General features: G+C 53.6%; 1 protein-coding gene across 1 annotated transcript in view; it reads left to right on the top strand.

The window, feature by feature from the left end:
* The first annotated feature begins 845 nt into the window (after nucleotides 1-845).
* Nucleotides 846-21,390, top strand: part of KIRREL3 (kirre like nephrin family adhesion molecule 3) — a 141,923-nt gene continuing 121,378 nt past the window's right edge. Inside the window, exons 1-5 of the mRNA XM_060105276.1 lie at nucleotides 846-946; nucleotides 1,267-1,413; nucleotides 3,404-3,479; nucleotides 3,687-3,779; nucleotides 8,949-9,048. Coding sequence (XP_059961259.1) covers nucleotides 846-946; nucleotides 1,267-1,413; nucleotides 3,404-3,479; nucleotides 3,687-3,779; nucleotides 8,949-9,048 — 517 coding nt within the window. The remainder of the gene's footprint in view (nucleotides 947-1,266; nucleotides 1,414-3,403; nucleotides 3,480-3,686; nucleotides 3,780-8,948; nucleotides 9,049-21,390) is intronic.

Raw genomic sequence — 21,390 nt, 5'->3', positions numbered from 1 at the left:
ACTGAGGCTGAAATGGGGACAGATCGCTCACCAAACAGTGGCAGTGACCTTCACAGGCCGTTTCACCTCCATCCAGCCCCCGACTCTCCCGGGACCAAGTTCTCTTTCGTCTGGAGCGTTCTCTCCGTGACACAGCAAAGCCAAGTGCAGTCATCAGAGACTAGGGGGCAGGAAAGGTGGGCTTTGGCCCTTGGCCACACAAGAGGGCAACGAAAAGAGCTTTACCCACAGTGGCTCATTTCTGGAAGACCTGGGGACTTAGGACTGGCTGATAGTTGCCAACCCGGGGACTTGGGGACCAAGAAAAGTGAGTGCAATCTTAGACTGCATTAATTGCAAAACGATGCTCAAAACATAGGGACGTGACGTGTCCCTCGGCTTTGTTCGGTCAGACCACATCTGGAATTTTGCATTCAGTTCTAGAAGTCGGTTTGAAAAGTGATGTTAACAAAACAGACCAGGGTGGTTTAGGTTGAAGGATCATGTCATATGAGGAAGAAGCAGGACATAGGCAGTGGTTCAGAACACAGATCTCCAGAGTCAGCTTCCTGGGCTCCCATTTGAGATTCAATAAATGCTCAACAAATATAAACCAGCATTAGTATTAGAATGAGTATTAATTACTATGAGTATTATTATTTGTATCTGTATCAGTATTAATATTTGTCTTCGTATTCATACTCGTGTTGGTACTGGTGTTCGTGTGGGTAGCCAAGGATACTCTGTGCTTCAGTTGGACCCTGGTTGGTATTCGGGGGGAGCCCCGCTCAGAGGATGAGGCACAGTAGAGAGAGGGGCTCTGGGTTGTAACTAAAACAGGACTCAGCTAGCAGCAGGGCCCAGGGATGGCACCAGCCCAGGCCCGGCGGGGTGAGGACACGGGCAAGGTGAGGCGAAGCGGCAGGACTCAGTGGGCCGAGGTGCAGGGCGTTTCTGCAGAGCACAGGTAGCAGGTGCCCCAGTCAGGAACCTGAGGCTGGGGGGGTCAGGGGCTGCACTCCCACCCTCCAGGGAGTGTCCACACCCCTCGGGGCCCAGAGAGGACGCATGTGCTTTAAGTTCAGAGACGTGGGAGTTCTTCCCCCCAGCACTGCCACTTAACGAGCTGTGTGACCCAGTGCAAATTACTCAACCTCCCTGAGTTCCCATTTCCTCATCTGAAACTGAGAGTGGCTGCTTCAGGGGGCTGTGAGGAGGGGGAGGCACTTAGCAGGACCCGCGCACTGGCCCGTGATGGAGTGCCAGCTCCCTTTGCACGGCAAGCAGGGAGGACCCCGAGCCGTCAGAGGTACAGCTGATGCTGCCCCCACCTGCAGGCCCCTGCCCCCTTGGCCGGAGTGACACGGGTCATGGACAAAGCGGCCTGAAAGTCCTGGAAGAGTCAGAGGACAGCTGCGCACCCCACGCGGGCTGGTGCGTCGGTTCCCTCCACGCACACCCAGCCCAGGCTCTTCAGCTCCGGAGGGCTTGGAGGGCCCTTCATCTGCCGCTGGGTTATTTGTCGTCCCTGTTGTCACGAGGAACAGAAGAGAAACATCATCTCCAGCTGGAACCGCAGGAGGCGGACACCTCAAGAGGCATCGGCTTGGGGCGGCAGTAATTTGCTCTGATTGGAAGGCGTTTCGTCAGGTTGCTAGGAGAGACGGGGAAGTGCAGCCAGTTTGCCGGTGCCCAGGGATTCCGGGAAGATCCTGGGGGCCTGTGGCTCCCTTGAAGAATGGGCACCGGGCTCCACGCACCAAATTGCTGTTATTTCTTTCTGCCTGCAGCAAGCTCCCTGCTGGAGTGACGGATGCCCTGGGTTTCCCCTGGTCCCCCCCCCCACCACTGTCTCCCTCACCTCAGTTATCTCAGGAGACAGAATTCTAGCCCCGCTCATAAATCCAGTCACTGGACACATATATCCTGAGTGCCTACTAATTGCCAAGTTGCGTTCTAGGTGCTTGGGGCGTTCCAGGGAACAAAACAGATCCCTGAACTAAGGAGACAGACTCTAAACAAAACATAATAGATAAGTAGATTATATAGAATGCTGCAGTGTTTTAGGTGACGGGAGACAGGGTAGACAGAGCAAAATAAGCTGGTGCGAGAGTGCCAGGGCAGGGCACCCCAAGGGAAACGTTCCACAGGGCTCCTCTCCTTCCCCTCCCCACCCAGGGACGCCCAGCAAGTTTCCACCAAACCACTTCTGGTTGCTGTTTCAGGGAAGGAGAGCCCCGACCTCCTCCAGACTCCTGTTCCCACCCCGACCTGCCAGGACAGCCCTCCCAGGTGGCTTACATTTTACAAAACACTTTTAACATGGAAAATCCTCTCCCTAAGGACACCCGAGGCCAAGGGTGTTTATTCCCATTTTGTGGATTAGGAGACAGGGGCTCCCAGAAGCTGAGTAACGAAGACCAAGGTCACACAGGTCTAGTAAGTGGTGTTGCCCAAATATGACCAGGACGTGGATTCCCATCCCAGCTCTCGGCCACCCTGCAGCATGGCTCTCACTCCCCAGTCTCGTGCCACCCAGAACAATCCCATGAGCCAGGAATAATAAAGCCCATTTTGCTGATGGGAAACTAAGACTCAGAGAGTCTAAGTAACCTGCCTTAAGTCACACAGCAAAGCAAATGGCAGAGCCAGGACTTTGCCCAGATCTGCCTCCAATCCCAGGGCTCTCTCCCTGCCCCACAGATCCTACATCTTCTTACATCAGCTTGTCCTTCCTTCCTCCGAGCCCTCTCTGCACCCAGACCCAGGCTCTCTTTGCATTCAATCACCCCCATGAACACTAAAAAAAAAAAAAAAAAAAAAGATAGATGGCAATGAGAATTGTGTTCAACTATTTTACTTAAGTCATAATCATTCCTAATCTAAATTTGCAGGAATGTATTACACAGTCTAATCATTCACATATATTGTACGGCAGTTTCAATTTAGTGAAAAGTAAAAGCCATTCAGAAGGCAGAAATACGTTCAATGAACATCTCCCAGATTACAGTCCTGCAGTTGGTAAAGCACAGCCGGGTTTTTTTGACTCAGGGGTTGGTGCTGTCTGCTCTGGTTTGGGTGCATTTCCAGAAGCTCCGCCACGTACGGTTAAAGGCTGAGGGAGTCCAGAGCAAGGTGAAGACGCTCCAGGCTGCGGGGTCTGGTCAAGGAAAGGGCTGTGGGTTTGGACTCACTGCCCCTGATGGCCCAGACACCCGGCGGGGGTGTGCTAACCCCTCAGCCTCACCGCCCCACCCCACCACTGTCCCTCCAACTCTGCTCCAGTCCAGACTAAACGTGCCTTCACCTGAACAGAACATGCTCCTTCTGACCGCCGGGCCTTTGCACGTGCCATTTCCTGAGCTGGGAACACTCTGCAGGCCCATCTTATCTGCCTGTCTCCCGTTTGTCCCTCGGGTTTCAGCTTCGATGTCATGTCCTCTGTGAACCTTCTCCAAGAGCCACTGTATCTGGTCGTGACTCTCCTGCACATCGTCAAGGTGCCAGGCTCCTCTCATCAGAGCAGTGGCCACTCTCTATTTGGCCGCTGTCTGACTGTCTCTCCCACTAGACCACCAGCTCCTTCATGGCAGGGACTCTGTCTTGTCCCTAAGCCTAGTCCTGGTAGGAGCTCAGTGAATATCCAGGGCGTGGATCAACAGTCCTAAGCATTTGCACACTGATTCGCCCTCCTCCGACACTTTCAGAGACCTGGCCACACGCCTGCCTCAAGACTTCCCTGTGAGCTCGGCTGGGTGTCCTCCTTGTCTGACCAAGTGACCACAATAAGCCCCCAGCAGGTCAGTGGCCAAGTGATGTGAAAGACGGGCCTGACCACTGGCTCCGAGCCTCCCCCTGCACTGCCTCATGATCGTTGCCTGTCAAGACGGGGAAGCGGCAGCGGCCAAGTCCGCACGGCCCAGAAAAGGTGGGAAGGCTAGATGTGGCAACATAAAAATTGACTTTGAGACCACAAGACCCGAGTGCAACTCCCACTTCTGCTTCATCTATCGTGTGACTCTGAACAAGTCATCTGATTAATCTCTGAGCCTCTATTGTCGGGTTTATAAAGAGGAATGACAATACCTGCTACCTGTCTCAAAGGATTGTATAAAGATCGAATGACAAGCAAAGGGTGAGGAGGAGGGTTACATATTTCAATGTGGCAGTGCCCGTGTGAGCATAGAAGCCACAAGACACCCCCCAACTCATGTACAACAAGGGGGGCTCAGCCGGACAACCTTGTACTTGATCGTGAATATCCAGCTCCAGTCAGGTTACCTAGTTGCCCAGTTACTCCCTAAAGATTTAGACCAGGGAGGTGGCCGCGCTCAGCAACGTGAGTCTTACTGATTTGGGCTGTGAGTCCCTCACGAACTGGGACACATGGACGGGGGCCCCTCTGATTCAAGACCCTCAGGTGCCTCTTCCAGGCCAAACATCTTGCTGTGTTTTCCCAAACATGCACTGTCACCTGAGCTCATCCCTCACTTCCCATCATTGAAATGCGGCCCCATCGGGCAGGGATCCTGGGGCTGAAAGATGCTCTCCAACAGAGAGTTTGTTTTTAAAGACAGGAAGTGAAAAATAATGTTCTTGTTCCAAGCTGCTGAGGGAATTGGGAAGGCAGACGGCCATTACTCAGGCCGGAGTCTTGCCAGGCCTTATGATATCATATTTATTTGCCAAGAAAAATACCTCCCTCACATCTCTCAGACAGTGAGGGGAAGCCAAGGCCCAACCAGTCACGGTTTGGGCGGAAGGTTGAAGACACACAGACCTCAGGGCCTCATGATAACGGCAGCCATTTCATTAATAAAGTACTGTTTAGCTGGATGGACCCCCCGAGTTTGCCAAGCACTGCGGACAGGTGAACAGACGGGCATAAAGGACTCGGCCCAGATCCCTTCCTTCCCTCGAGCGCTCTTTGCCATTTGACGTGAAGGTGGAAAATCAAGCAGTTTCCTACCCAGTCCTCTGCTTCTAAACACTGTTAAGAAAAATGGGACAGATGAACCTATTTGCAAAGTAGAAATAGAGATGCAGATGTAGAGAACAAACATGTGGACACCAGTGGGGGAAAGGGGGAGTGGGATGAATTGGGAGATTGGGATTGACATATATACACTATTGATACTATGTATAAAATAGATAACTAATGAGAACCTACTGTACAGCACAGGGAACTCTACTCAGTGCTCCGTGGTGACCTAAATGGGAAGGAAATCCAAAAAGAAGGGGATATTTATATACGTATAGCAGATTCACTTTGCTGTACAGCAGAAACTAACACAACGTTGTAAAGCAACTATACTCCAATTTTAAAAAAATAGATTGCAGAAAAAAAAATAAAAACAAAAAACCAAGGGATAAAAGCACATCCTGTGAATAAAGGTCCACAGACTGTCTTGGTAAAGGTTCATTCCTTAATGACACACTCCCAAGACCCACACAAAAAATGAGTCCAGAGTTGTCTGATAGCTGATGTATTGAGTTCAGTGGCCGTTACTGGGGTCTGGCCCCCTGTTGGTTGTGAGACACTCGTGGGACTGACATCTGACCTGCAGCTGTAATGAAGTCATCATGAGGAAGCTCTTGCCAGGTCTTAACCAAACCCCTCCTGCATCAACTTCCGTCCAGTGGGAGGGAAGTGGGGGAGCTGGTAGGGCCGAATCTGTTATCCTGAGCACCTGGTACCGGAGGAGAGTTGAGCCCATGTGGAATATTTGGAAGAGCCACCTTTGCTGTACTGTATTCTGCTGCCTGGACAGCAAGACTGGGCCAAGGCCGCGACGGGGGCCAAGCCAGAGAAACATGTACAAAATGGGTTTTCAGGCCCCTGGCGACCGCATAATGGGAAGGGAGGAAGTGGGTCATCTGAGAGTCCAGGAGCGTGAGCTTTGACTAGCTCCAGGGTCAGCAGGCAGGGAGAACACCAGCAGGAGTTGGCCCGACCACATAGACCTATTGTACAGGATCTAGATCTGGGCAGCAAAGGGGCGGGAACCCCAGTGCCTGGGCTCTGGACCACAGGCTGGATACTCTCTCCCTAGTAGCCAGACCGTGCTCCCAGGGTCCACGTGTATTATTTTTTTGCCTCTCTTGAGCACACAGCCCATGCCTGCAAGCGTGCCCCGAATGCCCTGACCCCCGCCAATCTGCGGTTCTCGAATTTCTCTCACGAGGACGGCTTGGTGGCAGTTACACCATCTCATTTTCCTGGAGGTCCTGAGGGGCAGCCACCCGTTTGCACACACTAAATGTCAGCTACGTTAAACTAACACATTCACATCATTGAAAAAACCTGTTTACACATAATAAACATGGGGATAGATGCCACAGAGGAAATAATAGAGTATTGATTAAAACAATGGCCTGTAATGCCTTCTGAAAGGCTGGCGATCACCAGCAGCGGCCCCCCGCTCACAGGCAGCCTCCCTCCCAGGCAGCCTCTGGCTGCCACTCCCCAGACGGAGGAGATGGGCGTTTCCATGGGCCCTCCCCTGAGGAACCCTCACTGCAGGCCAGGCACTGTGCTCAGTGATAGATCTCATTTTATCCCCATAGCAGCTCCTCGGGTGGGTGGTATTGGTTTTTTTTTTTTTTATTGGAGTGTAATTGCTTTACAATGGTGTGTTAGTTTCTGCTTTATAACAAAGTGAATCAGTTATACATATACATATGTTCCCATACCTCTTCCCTCTTGCCCCTCCCTCCCACCCTCCCTATTTTACAAAGAAGGAAGGCGAGAAGTTAAATGTCTTGCCTGGGGTTGTGGCGGGGCTGGGAGTTGAAGCTGGGTCTGCTAAGTCCATAGCACATCCTATCCACATTAATTTAGCCTCCTTTGTGTATTGGTTTTATATCTAAGTATGTAGATACGTAGACGAGAGTGAGGGAGAAGCGCCTTGTGTTAGGCCGTACGTTAGGCGCTGGGGGTCTGGACAAGACTGTTATCGCTGACTTGGCGGTATAGGTGGCACGGCGGTCTGTGAGCAGCTCCACCGTAGCTATGATCCCAGCTATCCTGGGCTGGGAGGAAGGCCGGCAGTTTGCAAACCTGGAGGTCTCAGAATCTCAGAAATGGAAAATCTCATTTTAGAAAGGTAACTCGTTGCCCTAGAGAGGCTGGCAAGCCGAGAGCAAGGGCGTATTTTCCTTGGTAACCACAAACCCCCCAGCACCGAAGGAGTCCACAGCCAGCTGAGGACAGCAGGAGGGTCTGTGACCACGGGTCAGTGGGTCAGATGGAGGAGGCTCCCGCCGAGAGGGCACAGGAGCAGGCCAGAGGTGTCAGGGTTATTTTCCATGATGACGAGTAGCTGGTGCTGGGCAGCGGAGGATGCGGGTGTCTGGTGGCCAAGAACGAACAGCAGCATCCCCCTCACCCCCCATCAGGAATCAGAAGCTCTTCTCTGTGCTGTCATTTACTGATTGTGTGACTTTGGGCAAGTCACTGACGCTGTCTGAGCCTCAGACCAGAAATAGGGATAATCCTACTTCTTTGTCAATGTTGTAAGATCTTAGTAGGGAAATGAGTGTGACTGCAAGAGGTGCTGACCTGTCGTGTGGTCAGCTCTCGATGGACCTGAGTGCAGAAGGGATGCTCGGTCCTCATGGGACCCAGGCCTGCGGAGACCCCAGAGACCTCTGCATTCAGCTTCCCCTTTCCCCACCTGACCCGGAGCTGAGGGTGTCCGCCTGTCCCTGCCGAGCAGCTGGATTTGGAAGGTAAATGCACAGAGTTTGCATCTGCCGAAATCCTTGCTTGGCAGTGTTTTGCTTTCTTCTGCTGTAGCGGAGGATTTCCACTAAACCCTTCAACTGGGTCTGGATTATTGCTTCTGGCAGCATCAGGGGAGCGCGTTCTGATACCAGCTCACACAGGCAAAACACGGAAAGCAGAAACACAAACCGGGGCTTAGGGAGGCTGGTGAAGGCGGCCCCGGGGGTAGCTGGCAATGCTCAGAAGCCTCGCAAACAGGCATCTTCAGAGTGGGCAGTCGTCGGGAAGGAACCCTTGTGTGACCCGAGCAGGGAGGTCACTGAGAGCTCACCCCCTGGTTGGAGAGATGAGAAACCTGAAGTTCAGGGGGGTTCAGTGATTTGGTCAAGGTCACCTGGTAAGGCCAGACGAAACTCACAGGCAGACCAGGGCCAAATAAAGGGGAGAAGTCTGGCTTTGGAATCAGACAGACTTGGGTTACAACCCTTCTGCCACTTAGCTGTGTGACCCTAGGCAGTTTGCTGAGTCCCAGGAATCTGCTTCCCCGTTTGTGAAATGAGACTATGAATACCTACCTCATAGGACCAGGGGGCCACAGGCCAGGTCTGGTCTATCATAGGCCCTCAGTAAGTGGGAGCCCTTTTCCAGCACCCTCTCCCCTCTCCCTTGGGGTGTCTCTGCCTCATCAGGACACCAGCAGCTCTCCGTGTGAGATGCTAAGTGTCTTTCTTACTCTGGTCCTGAGGCCCAATCCTGGCTCAAGAGGAGACTCCTGGGTTAGGCCCTGGCCAGGAGTAGGGCAGAGGTTCTCCCAGACCAGAAGAGCCCAGGGCTTGTTCTTCCTTCCTGGACTCAGAGAGGAGACCGGGCAGTGCCATTCCAGGCCACTTGTGGTTCCTTTTGTCCCCAGTGCACGGAGCCGTGCCGGCCCCTCCCTGCAGGAGGCTCGCCGGAGGGCCGTGCGTGATCCCAGGAACCGTGTAGGGCTGTGCCTGGGCCGGTTGGAGACTATCCACGGCAGGAGGAAAGGAGATTCCAGGCTCCGCCCTCCACATTCACAGTGCTCCACAGTGAGCCTCAAGCCACCTTCCCAGACTTCCCGCAGACCCGCCTCCCTGCCACACTCAGGGCTGCCTCTTGCCCCTCCCGACACTGAACCTTCGGCCAAGCCATTCCTCCTGCCTGCAATGCTCTTCCCTCCCGTACTGACCCGTCCCCATCATCCTCTGTGGCCCGGTTCTAGTCCCAGATCCTCCACGAAGACCTCCCTGGCCAGGCCAACCACGATGGCTGTTTACTCCCCTTTGTGGGTGCCCCTGTGTCCCTAGCTATGGGGGCCTCGGGTGAGCTGAAATGGAGTCTGGCGCATCTGTATACTTTCAGCTTTTGTTCAGTGTCCAGCCCATTCAGCAAGTATGTGTGCATCTCTTAACATAGACCAGTCACAGTGACAAGGGTCAGGTATAAAAAGATGACGTGGCCCCCGCTTTCAAGGACTTTGCCATCCAAGGAGACAGGCAGACACATGAGCAGATACCTGTAACACTGTGACAGAGGAAGGGCACCGGGAGCGGAGAGGGTGTTACCACTGCTGGTAAACCTGTGGGAATTGTCCAGATCCAGGTGCAAATCCAGATGTGGAGAAAGACACAAATGCCATGGTGCTCAGGGAGCTTCTGCCCAGGACTGAAGTCACCCGGGCCCCCTGTGACGTGGCCCGTTCCCTCTGTTCCTCGTCCCTCACACTCTGTCTCTCTGGCCCACCTCTCCCGCTGGCTCCCTGCTTAATCCCGAGCCCCATCCTGTTCATGAGAGAAGTTACTGTTTCAGTGAGGGCACAGGTCCTGGGAGCTCAGGGCGCCCTGATGAGGAAGGCCCAGTAGAAATCTAGTCAGTGAATCAGAGGGATGAACGCTCAGACAACCGGCAGGAGGGTCTGGGGAGGGACGGCCTGCAGCCCGGGGTACCTGGGGACGTCATAATTCACAGAGCAGCCTCAATTCTCCCAGCCCCGGATGGAATCGTAGAAATTGTTTGTTTGTTTGTTTGTTTTTTGCGGTACGCGGGCCTCTCATTGTTGTGGCCTCTCCCGTTGCGGAGCACAGGCTCCGGACGCGCAGGCTCAGCGGCCATGGCTCACAGGCCCAGCCGCTCCGCGGCATGTGGGATCTTCCCGGACCGGGGCACGAACCCGCGTCCCCTGTATCGGCAGGCGGACTCTCAACCACTGCACCACCAGGGAAGCCCAGAAATTGGATTTTATACTCACCTGTGTTCAGGAACTAACTACCCTCCCAAATGATCAATTCCAAGAGCTCTTGGTGGCATCCGCTGGGGGCCACATTGCCATCAACTGTTTTCATCTCATCCTCGGGGCCATGGTGGCTGGCAGGAAGGGAGGCCCTGCAGAGGCCTGGTGAGCTCTGGCACTGAGACCTCCGCTGGTGACCGAATCATGGTGGCTGTGCTGGGGGACAAGCACCGGCTTTGGGTTTGATCCAGATCTGGGTCCCCTGCCCTCTGGCTGTGTGGCCCCAGACAATGGTGCCCCTTGGCCGATCCTCAGAGTTATCCGAGTTAATGGAGATAAATTGCATGAAAAGGACGCAAGGGTACAAACGTGCTTGTGGATGTGGCTGTCCCTTTCCTTCTCAGAGTCAGTAAGCGCAGACCCACTGGGATACGAGAGGCTGGAACTTTCACAATTTCTAAAGCGTGGGCCTGTTTTAGAGACAGAAGAAGCAGGACATGTGCAGTCCGAGGTGCAGAAGGCTGCAGGGCAGGAACAGTTTGTCACTGAATGCAGAGAACCCTCCCCTGGGTGGGGCAGCGGATTCTGGGCCACAGGAGCATCATTACAGCCCCTCCCCCAGGGCCTGAGAGCAGCAGACACATGTGCACACGTGCTCACTCACACACCCGCACACTCGCACACATGTGAGACACTCCCTGTTCACTGCGTGTCCACCCCACAGGGACACGCATGCCTATCTTCCAAGCCATCCTCCCCTCACGGAGGTGCACGTACACACTCCCCCTGTATGAGATGCCCAGGTGGAGGTCACACCAAGGTCACATCACCGTCTTTCCTTTCCTAGACGTGTGAAGCAAGGATTCCTCCGGGGAACTCCCATTTTGCCCTCCTCCTTCTTCTCGAGATGCTGAGGAAGGAATAGTGAGTGAAAACAGGGCCCTGAATGTGCAGAGAGGCCAGGGGGCCCTTCCCGGGTTGCTAGCACCCCAGGCCCCAAACTCCCAAGGGTTGTTTCTCGTGCAGAAGAGAAAGACCGTCTGCTCAACTTCTGAGTAGTCAGTTGGAAGTGTGATTGGCCTTGCTCTGTGTGGCCCTGGGGGCAGATGTGGGATGAATGAGTCCCAGTTGCAGGGCAGTGGAGGACATTTAAGCTAAATTTAAAGGAACTTTAAAATTATTTTAGTTTTCCAAAAATGAAAAGCACAGCCTTGCAAAGTAATGAGCTGCCTGTCACCAAAAGGATCCAAGGGGAAATCATGGGACTACTTCTCAGAGATGCTATAGAGGGGTTCCTGCACCTGCTGTGAGGGTGCAGCTGAGTGACCTCAAAGGCAAGGAGTCATCACTCAGCATCTTGCCCAGCTACTCTCCCTGAAGGCAAAGATGAAGCCTAGAACAGAGGAAGGACGGCCAGTTTCTAGCATGCTGGGCTCCAGTAAGACTCTCCCCCACCCTGGGTATTGGACCCTCACTGATCAAGAGGTGGCCCAGACCTTCTTCTTCCCTGGGTTCTGCCCCCTGTCCCCTGCCATCGACCTGAGCACAGAAGTCCAGAGACTGAATCTGTTCCAGGTGATGAAATTTTGACATTTTGATGAACTTAGACCCAAACTCACTCAGCTTATGGATCCTAGAGGAAACGTTCATCCTTTAAAGACCACCCAACTGCATACTTAATCCATGGGCCATGCACCAGCTCGATAGAAAATGCTGCCAAAACAAACATGTTGCAAAATCTTTATGGATAGGGGGCTTTATGACATTCAGGTCCGCTCTTCCCTCCAGCCGGTAGGACCTCCCTGACACGTGGGGAAGTGCCCACAGAGGCTGAGGGGCTGTTAGAGGGAGTCACAGCTTCTGAGCCCACTTGGCTGCTGGCTGCTATAGGACTGGTAACTAGCATTTACCTGCCCTGAGCCTTAGTTTTCTCCTCTGAGAAATTGGAGACTAACAGAGCCCTCACCAGTTCTGTGTGGAGTAAATGACCTAACTGTGTGTCACGGCGCCCGGCGCATGGAGCAGCTCGCTAAGCCTGGTGCCTTGTCCTTCGGTTTACGTTCCAGCTCAGAAAACCTCATCTGTGGCTCAGAAGTCTCTGGCACCGCACCTCAGCTGATTAAAAAGGCCCCAGGGCTTCCCTGGTGGCGCAGTGGTTGAGAGTCCGCCTGCCGATGCAGGGGACATGGGTTCGTGCCCCGGTCTGGGGGGATCCCACATGCCGTGGAGCGGCTGGGTCTATGAGCCATGGCCACTGAGCCTGTGCGTCCAGAGCCTGTGCTCCACAACGGAAGAGGCCACAACAGTGAGAGGCCCGCGTACCGCAAAAAAAAAAAAAAAAAAAAGGCCCCAGAAACAAAGCAAGCGGGAAGAAAGGAAGCAAACTGACAAGTACGCATGTGCATGTGCGCCCACATTCAGACCAGCGGCCACTCCGGCCCCAGCCTTATGCAGGGCAGGTGTGGTACCTGACACACACCCTGCCAGCGTGAGGTCAGCTCTACGGACAGCATTTTGCAGATGGTGCTGCTGAGGCTCCGTGACTTGTCCAAGTGACATGACACTTCCTACCACTAAGTGATGTGTCTGAAACAGAAGCTTGGGCGGACAAAGCATTGTCTGTCTGTTCACCACAACAGCCACAGCAAGCAAGACCGACTCAGAGTGAACGCTCAACAAATGTGGAAGGAAGGAATGAGTGAATGAATGGTGGATAGAAAAAAGAATCAAAGATGAAATTCTGAATGACTTGAAACTTAGCCACATAAGTCTGACCTCCATGTAAGGCTGATTTGGGCACATTTCTGAAAAAGGAAGGGCCAGTGAAGGAAGAAGAAGCAGAGTCCTGTTCTCAAACCACCAAACAAACTCTCAGACCTAAGACCTCCCCTCGGCCCCCAGGACATAAGGGTAGATAGTCCCAACCATTTAAGTCACTCATATGTGTTTACTGAGTGCCTACTATGTACCAAGCTCTGTGCTAGGTAGTAGACTTGCAAGGATCCATGGAGAGGGTCCCCACCTACAGTCCACATGGGTCGTGCAAAAGATAATTAACCATCCTTGCTTCCACAGAAGTCTCATAACTACAGTACTTGCAAGGTAGAGGGGTGCCCAGCTGCATGCATGGGTGAGAGAGGGCCACATGGAGAGGGAGTTTCCTGTGGGTGGGGTGGGAGGCCTTGAACTATAAGTGGGACGGGATGGAGGTTTGCAGGGAGTGCAGGAATCCCTAGTGGAAGGAACAGCGAGGTCCAAGACACAGAACTAGTCCTCACAACTAGCCCTTTGGTGGAGGAGAGGGCAGGTCAGGAAGCGAGACTGGGGAGGGACGCAGGGGTGAGCATCCCTGCCATCCAGGACTGAATGACGCAGCCCTGTCCCTGGTGGCTCTGGGCTGATCCCTCCCCTCCTCTGAGCATAGGTTTCCTCCTCCATACAATGTTGAAAGGGGTGATTTCTAAGTTCCCTTCCGGTTCTAACATTCTGTGACATTTCTGACTAATGCACAAGATCAAATAGGTACACAAGACCAAAGGCATAAGAAAATACACAAAGAAACGTGGGTTAATCTAGAGCAAACAGAGTCAGAGCTGAAAAGTGTGGCTACGCTGGCGACTCCTGTTATACCTGTGGAGTCCTCCCCAAGGTGTACATCCTAATTCCCAGAACCCCGTGGTCCCTCCCCAGCCCTCAAGGAAGGGGAGGTTCCCAGTTGTCCCCTGGGAAGTCTCACCCATGTGAGCCCAATGCCCCCAGTTGGTGGTACAGAAAGAAGCAATCAGGAGGGCCTCCCCCTCTTCGTGTTTGGCCAGGGGCAGGTGCTGAAAGGACACCTCAGCCCACAGGGCTCCTGACACTGAGAAATGAATGCTTCGGGCAAGAGTAGTGGAACTCTTTCATCGCCCTCAGTTCCCTCGGGTCCGCGTCAGTTCTAAGCTACAGTCTCCAAGGAAGGGGAGGTCTTCAGACTCAACAAATACTAAAGCCAGAGGGCTCTTAGGGATCCCTTTGGTGAGAGGTTATTAGTTTGGACGGGAAAGCACCAGCCCCTTGGACAATACATGAAAGCCACAGTTTTCTCCCCAGAAAAAAATGCCTGCTTACACCTCCAGAAGAGTGTAAGAGCCCCTGATGGAGGTCCCCTTGAGGTCCTCAGACACCAGGTTGTCTCCTATCCTAGTTCAAACTCCCTATTTTGCAAATGAGAAAATTGAGGCCCAGAAAGAGTAGGTGACTCACCCAAGATCACCCAGCTAATTAGAGCAAAGCCAGATCCCCAGGAAAATTGGGCCAGCGTCTGCCCCAAGAAGGGAGGCTCCCAGCAGGGCACAGCATTACTGGCACCTGACCTGGAGCTGGGCCCCTAGCAGAGGCCATGGCTCAACTCTGGCAGGCAGCCAAGGAGAGGGGACCACCAGGCTCCCCGGCGGGCAGGTGCTCTCCTCTGGGTATTGGCCGGTCCCCAGAGCTTTCGGCTTCTGCTGCCTCTGTGTCTGTGTTCTACCCTGTGGCCCCAGTCAGGAGAAGGGACTTGGGCCCTGGCTCCCTGACTCAGCACCCTCCAAGTATCCAGCAGGCTCCATTCCACTCTGCACACAGAATGCTCCTTAGGCAAAACCGGGAGAACTGCATCTCCTTGCTGGCATTTGCAGAGTTAGCTGCCCACATCCCCCCATAGTGTGAGCAGGAGACCTGGGCTTGTGAGTGCTAAAATGCTATGGGGTGGGGGTAAGGGGGTGGGGGTGGGGACAAGATTTAATAGAACTCAGGCTGTGAAGTCAGACAGACCCAGATTCAAATCCTGGCTCAGCCATTATATAGATGAGCTGACATCTGGCAAGTTATTTAACCTCTCCAAGCCTTAGCATTCTCATCTGTACAACAGGATCACCATGGTACCTCTTCAGAGGACCGGTGTAAGAATAAAAGGAGATAATTGATATAAAGTACTTAACGCCATGCCTGGTAAAACATTTTTGCTGCTTTGGTCACACTTCCCAAGGGGTCCCCAGTGTTGCAGAGTCTCACCTTCAAAATCTCACACCCAGCTACTGGCTGACACCCTGGTAACAAGGGTAGGGAGAGATCCCCCTTCCCGCTCTTCCAAGTATTTGCTAAAGAGTGCAGCAGGAGGCCTCCACAGAAGGCTGGGAAGAACTTGCCACCCACTGAGAGGTCATGAGTTTGCACCCACCCTTGGAGATTTCAAAACAAATCAGTCCTGACCTTTCCGGAACGGTCAAATGGCAGTCTTGCCAGGTGGCGAGAGAATGAACAAGTGGTCTCCCATGGCCCTCTGCCATGTGTTTCTCTGCCTGGACCTGGCAGGTTTGGCTCAATGGTCAGCCAACACGGGATGAGGCCTGGAGGTGTGGTGACTCACCTGAAAATGAATCGGAAACCACAGGTAGAGGCCCTCAGTCACATCTATGAAAGGCCTGGAAGCCAGAAACAGGGTAGACAGCCCTCTCCTCAAATGTGAAGTCTCAGCCAGTGGTGAGCTGGTGACCCTGTTCTCGGGAAGGAGAGTGGGTGGGGGAAGAGCCCTGACGGCCCCTCTGCCGGTTGCCCGGGTGTGAATACTCCCACCATGGCCGATCTGAGGCTGCCTATGTGGCATCATGGAACAGAGGTGTCAGTGAAAAAAATGTTGCCTGCCATACCAGTAAACAAAGGATGTTTCAGCCATCGAGCCATCTCATTACAGCTGCCCCTACAGTGAGCCCTGAGGGAACTCAGGATAGAAACAGGATGCCCACCATCTAGCAGTCAGCCACGGCAGTAATCCCGACGGTGCACCCTGGGCATACTCAGGATAAGACAACACGGGAGATGGGCCTCACAGAGCTGAGGTGCATATCAAAGGAATGAGCCCAGACTTTTGCATCTTCCCATATAGAGAAAAGCAGAAAAGTACTAAATTCCTTAACTTGAGATGTCTGGTTTCCTTTAAGTTACCGTAATCTTTTGATGTTCAGACTACCTGGTCTTTTTTGCAAAAACTCCTCTCTATACTGGCTCCCCACCGGCCTCTTCCGAGCAGTCTCTCAGAGCTATCTGAGGGGCTGTGTCTCAGGTTTAGATCTTCAGTTTTGTCTGCCAAATAAAACTTAATTCTCAACTTTTCCGTCGTGCATTCTTTTCAGTCAACGCAGTAATGGGAAGAGATACCCACGTTGTCCCTCCCAAGCTGGTGCTAGGTCCCCACTCCACTGGCTGAATGCAGCCTATATCCCAGGCCCACAGGACAGGCCAGGGGACCAGGGTCCTGGGCTCCAGTCCCACCTGAGTCCTTGTGAAAAACAGGCCCTGGGCAGCTTGCCCTGAGACCAGTTCTTCCTTCTACTGAGTTGCCACCTGCCTGCCTGTAATCTGCACCCCCGTCCGCCCTCTTGCCAAAGCCCTGCGGTCAGTCTCCTCTCTCCTACCTGCCCGACCCCAATCCTCACCTGTGCCTCTTTCGGCCAGGCTTCCAGTCCCTTGCTGGCCTGGCTCCATCCTCCAGGCGCTCCCAGCTTTGTCCGTGTGCCCCTTAAAGGAGGGCTTACAGAGCTGCGTGCCACCTTCCCTGTGTTCTGATCAGTGCCAGGTGGAAACTTCCATCCTCTGCTTGAACTGGATGTGTCGTGAGAGGCTTTTTATCTGGGTCTGTCTGAATAGTTGTTCTGACTCCTGACTAGTTTCGAAGACCCCGAGAGAGGGTCTTAACCTCCTTTCCCTGCCCAGTTCCTAGTATTCACCATGCACTCACTCTGCAGTTACTCACAGCGGCTGGCGAGGTTGGCAATGACCGTCTTCAAGCCTTTTGTTCTTCTGATGCTGCACAGCACCAGCCTGGGACCTACACTACCATGCCAGCCAGGAGTGGCAGCCCCATCAGGACCACCACGACCCAGGGAGCTGGACACAGCCGCCCCCGAGCTGCTATGGGCATCATCTTTACAACAGTTTGGAAGAAGCCTTGATTCAAACTACAGAACCAGAGCCCTCAGGCAAACTTCCTGCCTAGAAAATTCTATTCTTTTTTTTAAATATTTATTTGTTTATTTGGCTGCATCAGGTCTTGGTTGCGGCGCTTGGAATCTTCATTGCAACACGCAGGCTTCTCTCTAGTTATGGCACATGGACCCTAGAGCGCACGGGCTTAGTTGCCCCGTGGCATGTGGGATCTCAGTTCCCCAGCCAGGGATCAAACCCACATCCCCTGGGTTGGAAGATTTTTAACCACTGGACCACCAGGGAAGTCCCTAGAAAATGTTATCCTTGCCTTGACTTGTAGCACACCCCTGCTCTTTTTTTTTTTTTTTTTTTTTTTTGGCCACACCGCGCAGCATGTGGGATTTTAGTCCCCCGACCAGGGATCGAACCTGTGCCCCCTGCATTGGAAGCACAGAGTCCTAGCCACTGGACCGCCAGGGAAGTCCACCCCTGCTCTTTATAACAGTATATTATGTTACTGTTTTAACTAACTCTCATGTATGGGACACTTGCAAGGCACCCAGCCTTGGTTGCGTGCCTTTGGGCAGGTAATAGGGACACACGTCTCCTTACCTCCCAGCGCTCTGCAGCAGTCTCCACTCCTCATCACAGACCAGGAGGTCTGCATTTCACAGATCAAGGAAACAATGAAGGTGGACCCTCAGATCAAGAGCCCAGGAACAGTGGAAGGCTCCACACGACTGTGTGACAAGTCCCATGGACCGTGGGGTCAATGGTCCAAGCTTCCTGGGCTGGCTTCCCTTGGTCTCAGGAGCAGGGAGATGACCTGGCTGTCCTGTCCAAAGCCTGTAAGCCAGGACAGCTCAGGACTTCCTGCTCATCAGGCCCCTGGGTTTAAAGGCCCCTCTGTGTCTTAGACTAGCCTACCTCACTGTGCCCTCCAGCCAGAGAACTTTCTCCAGATTAATCAGAGGTATAAATCCTCCTGCAGGTCAGATCTGAGCCACCAGCCTCCTCCCCATGGCTATGATGTCCTCTGTGGACTGGACGGAGCCCAAGTCAAGGTCCCTGGTGGTTTCTTATGGGCAACAGGTCACACCTGTTGGGATCATGGATCCCACCGCCCACATGTACTGAAACTTTTGAGCTCCATTGCCCCCAGAGAGAGGAGGAGTGGTCCAGATCTTTCCTGGTACCACCCACGCCTGCTCCCAGAAGTAGTAAACAGCCCACGGGTGACCCAGCCAGCAGGTGGTGAACAAATACCATTTTCTCTTGAGGGGTGAATGGTTTAGGTGTCACCTGGAGTCTGGAATTCCTTCCCATTCTCCCACCGTGATATGCAAGCATGCGCCTTCCTCTCCCTCTCTCGCACCGTCTCAGCAACCTCGCCCTCTGCCCTGGCAGGGTTGCCAAGTTGATAGCCCCGAATGGGGTCACCTCTCCGGGGCTCGGCTACTGATGTGTGCAGAGGTCTAGCAGCCCCTGGCACGCCCATTAGCAATCAGCCTCCTACTGGGCTGGCCTCGTGATAAATAAACTTTCATGTTCTTACTAAGTGATGGCTGGTGGTTCAGAATCGGTACCCTGGAACTGTTTGAGGTTGATTCCTTAATCAAAGCTCTCAGGCTCTCCTCCACCCCCTCACCGCTGAAAGGTTATCGGTAAAGAGAAGAAAGGTGCTTTGATTTCTGTTGCTGGGCTGCCAGCTTGGATCTGGGGCTCTGGGGGGAGGCGGGGAGGCTTGGTTTTACCCCAAGCCTTGTGTGCAAATCTTAGCTCTGCCAGCACCAGCTGGGGGACTTGGGGCAAGTCGCAGAGCCTCTCTGATCCTCTCTGTACTCTCCTCTGGGGCTGTCTCAGGTATGATGAGGCTCAAGGAGACCTTGTGTCTGACGGGTGCTTCTAAGCCTGCCAAGCCTTGTAAGTGTGTTAGTCCTGATAACCAGTTACAGCCATATTCTCAGACCCATGTTCAAGTCCCTTAGGGGCAAGGGGCTTCCATGGAGCTTTCTGGAAATAGTGGACCTTCCATAAGGCACCTTGGACAAGAACAGGGGATTAGAACCAGCCCGTGGCATTCACCCGAACCCACTCCCAGAGGTATCCCCCAGAAAGAGCTCAGCCGGTGGACTTGCCTCACACTGCCTTCCTCGCCTCCCCCTCTCCTGTCCACATCTGTGCTTTTTGACGGCAAGAGAAACATGGGGCTAGGGCTTCCATGTAGCTAGATAAATAATTACTAAATAAGTAAATCAATAAAAATAAACAAAGAAAGCCTCCAAGGAGCTTGAATTGCTGCCGTGCTGACAGGTAACTGGCAGATTCGATTTCATTATAAGATGCAGAGCTGTAATGGGGTGTGTGGACCTCAAGGAGGATTGCAGTAAAGAGAGGACAGCAGGGCTCCCTGCCTTCCCCGCCGGCTCCTCTGCGAGCCCCACCATCCACTTTCCTGCCTTGCCGGGTGGGCGGGAAGCTGGGCACTGCCCTGGGGGGCGAGGTCTGGCCAAGCCTGGTCCTCCCCTCCTCGCCAGCCCCACCCGCAAAGCGGCCCAAGTCACGATGCGCTAGTGGACAGCCCTAGGTCGGAAGTGTGGACGGAGGGCAGAGTCAGGAGGGCTACACACTCATGCACACTCTCCTCCTCTGCCCCAGGGCAAGGTGTGCAGCTTCTGGATGGACACAGCCCACGCAGCCAGGCACGGCACGGTGACCGGCCTGTGAACAAGGCAGCTGTGACTGCCCTGGCCTGGGGACAATAACGTGCCATCACCTGGCCTCCCTGCTGTCCTGCTTTTCTACCCAGAAAGCGGAGGAAGCGCCCTCCAGCTCACTGAGCCCTAGTCTACCCCCTTCCATCCCAAGGACCCTAAAAGACCCTACAGGCCCCGCACTCCTCGGACACATTTCCCTTCTTTCTGCCCTCTTCCCGTGTGCCAGGTGAGAACTGACGTCTCCCGCCACCCCAGCCCTGTCCAGTGGGTTGTGGGCTTGAGGACAAAGGCCGGCCATTCCCGCCTGACTCCAGTGAGAAATGCTTTAAATCCAGCTCATGGCCTTTATGGCACCTTCTTGGTTCTTCCTCAGCCTTTACGATTTTATTTGGGCCATAAGTGGGTGACGGGGGGTTTGTAAGCACAAAACTAAACAGCGGCAGTGCTCCTGCTGTCCCCCACCCCCACTCCCACCCCTCCATGCTCCCCTGCCCTACCCTCACCCCCTGCCTCTCTGGAGGCCACCCTTCCTTCTCCAGGCATGGACTCACCAGGGACCTGGCTCCCACGAGGGCTTCTCAGAGCCCCCCGACCACCTGGCAGTTCTGACCTAATAGGCCAGCACCCTCTGGACACACGTGGTCCCCTTCCTCCCACTGGGGCCTGTGCGGGTCACCTGAGCTGTGCGTGCAGCCTCTAGGCTGCATCCTGGCAGAAGGGCACAGCCTGGGCTCTGGGGTCACATGGACCTGGATTTGAATCCTGTCTCCTCCCCTTCCCAGGTGTGTGACTTCAGAAAAATTACCTAACTTTCCTGAGCCCCATCTGATCAATGGGGCTACGAACCTGTGTGAATAGCAAACCACAAATCAGTCTTACATGCATAGCCTCTTATGGGGGCTCTGCCTTCTGGCTTTAGATCTGGTATTGAAGAGAAGGTCAGGGGACAGGGTGGGAGCACGTGGATGTGGGGTGACCTTGCAGGCATCCCACTGACCTCAGCCTTAGTCATTGGGGGCTTTTTTGGTCCTACTAGAAAAAAGAGAGGAGGGATGCCCTCTTTCTGCCTGGCATCCCAGCGTGATTGACTGCCTGTACCAGGCTGAGCATCCCCAGGGGCAGGGCCACAGCTCTCGAGCATCAGCCCCATTCAAACATTAGTCACCAACGTCCAACTTTCTCGTAGGAAAAGTCTAAAAGCCTTCCGGGCCTATGGCCTTCAGCCGTCCCCGTTCCTCACAGGATAAGTAGACTGATGACAGGCCAGGGCGTGGAGGGGTGGCCTTCGTGAGATCGTTTCTCTGTCAGGCTCCTCCACAGAGCAATTAAGCAGTGGGATTAGATATCCTAAATCAGAGATGGCTGAGGTTTTCTTGTACATGTGATAAAACTGCTTCCCATAAAATTTCTCCACCAACATTATTAAACTTCCCCCAATTCCCTGCACCTCTAACAAGAAGATTATGCTAGTAGCGCGAAGAACCTCGTGTATCATCAGTTTTCTTGGCCTCCACATTTACTAGCTGTTTGACCCTGAGTGAATATTTAATCTTTTGGATTACCAGTTTCCTATTATTAGGAACAATAATAGTACTTACCTTACAGACTTGTTACGATAGAAAATAATGCTTGCGAAGTATTCAGCCCAGAGACTAATCAATCATAAGTCATCAGTAAATGGCAACTTTAATTGCACTGGTGAATTAAGTGAGCTTGGCCCCACGGTGGGTGATACCAGCCAGTGGAGTGTGGCAAGGCGAGGCTGCGTCCAGCCC

The sequence above is a fragment of the Mesoplodon densirostris genome, chromosome 7, assembly GCF_025265405.1.
Source record: "Mesoplodon densirostris isolate mMesDen1 chromosome 7, mMesDen1 primary haplotype, whole genome shotgun sequence".
NCBI lineage: Eukaryota > Metazoa > Chordata > Mammalia > Artiodactyla > Ziphiidae > Mesoplodon > Mesoplodon densirostris.
This window is presented reverse-complemented; position numbering and strand designations above follow the sequence as displayed.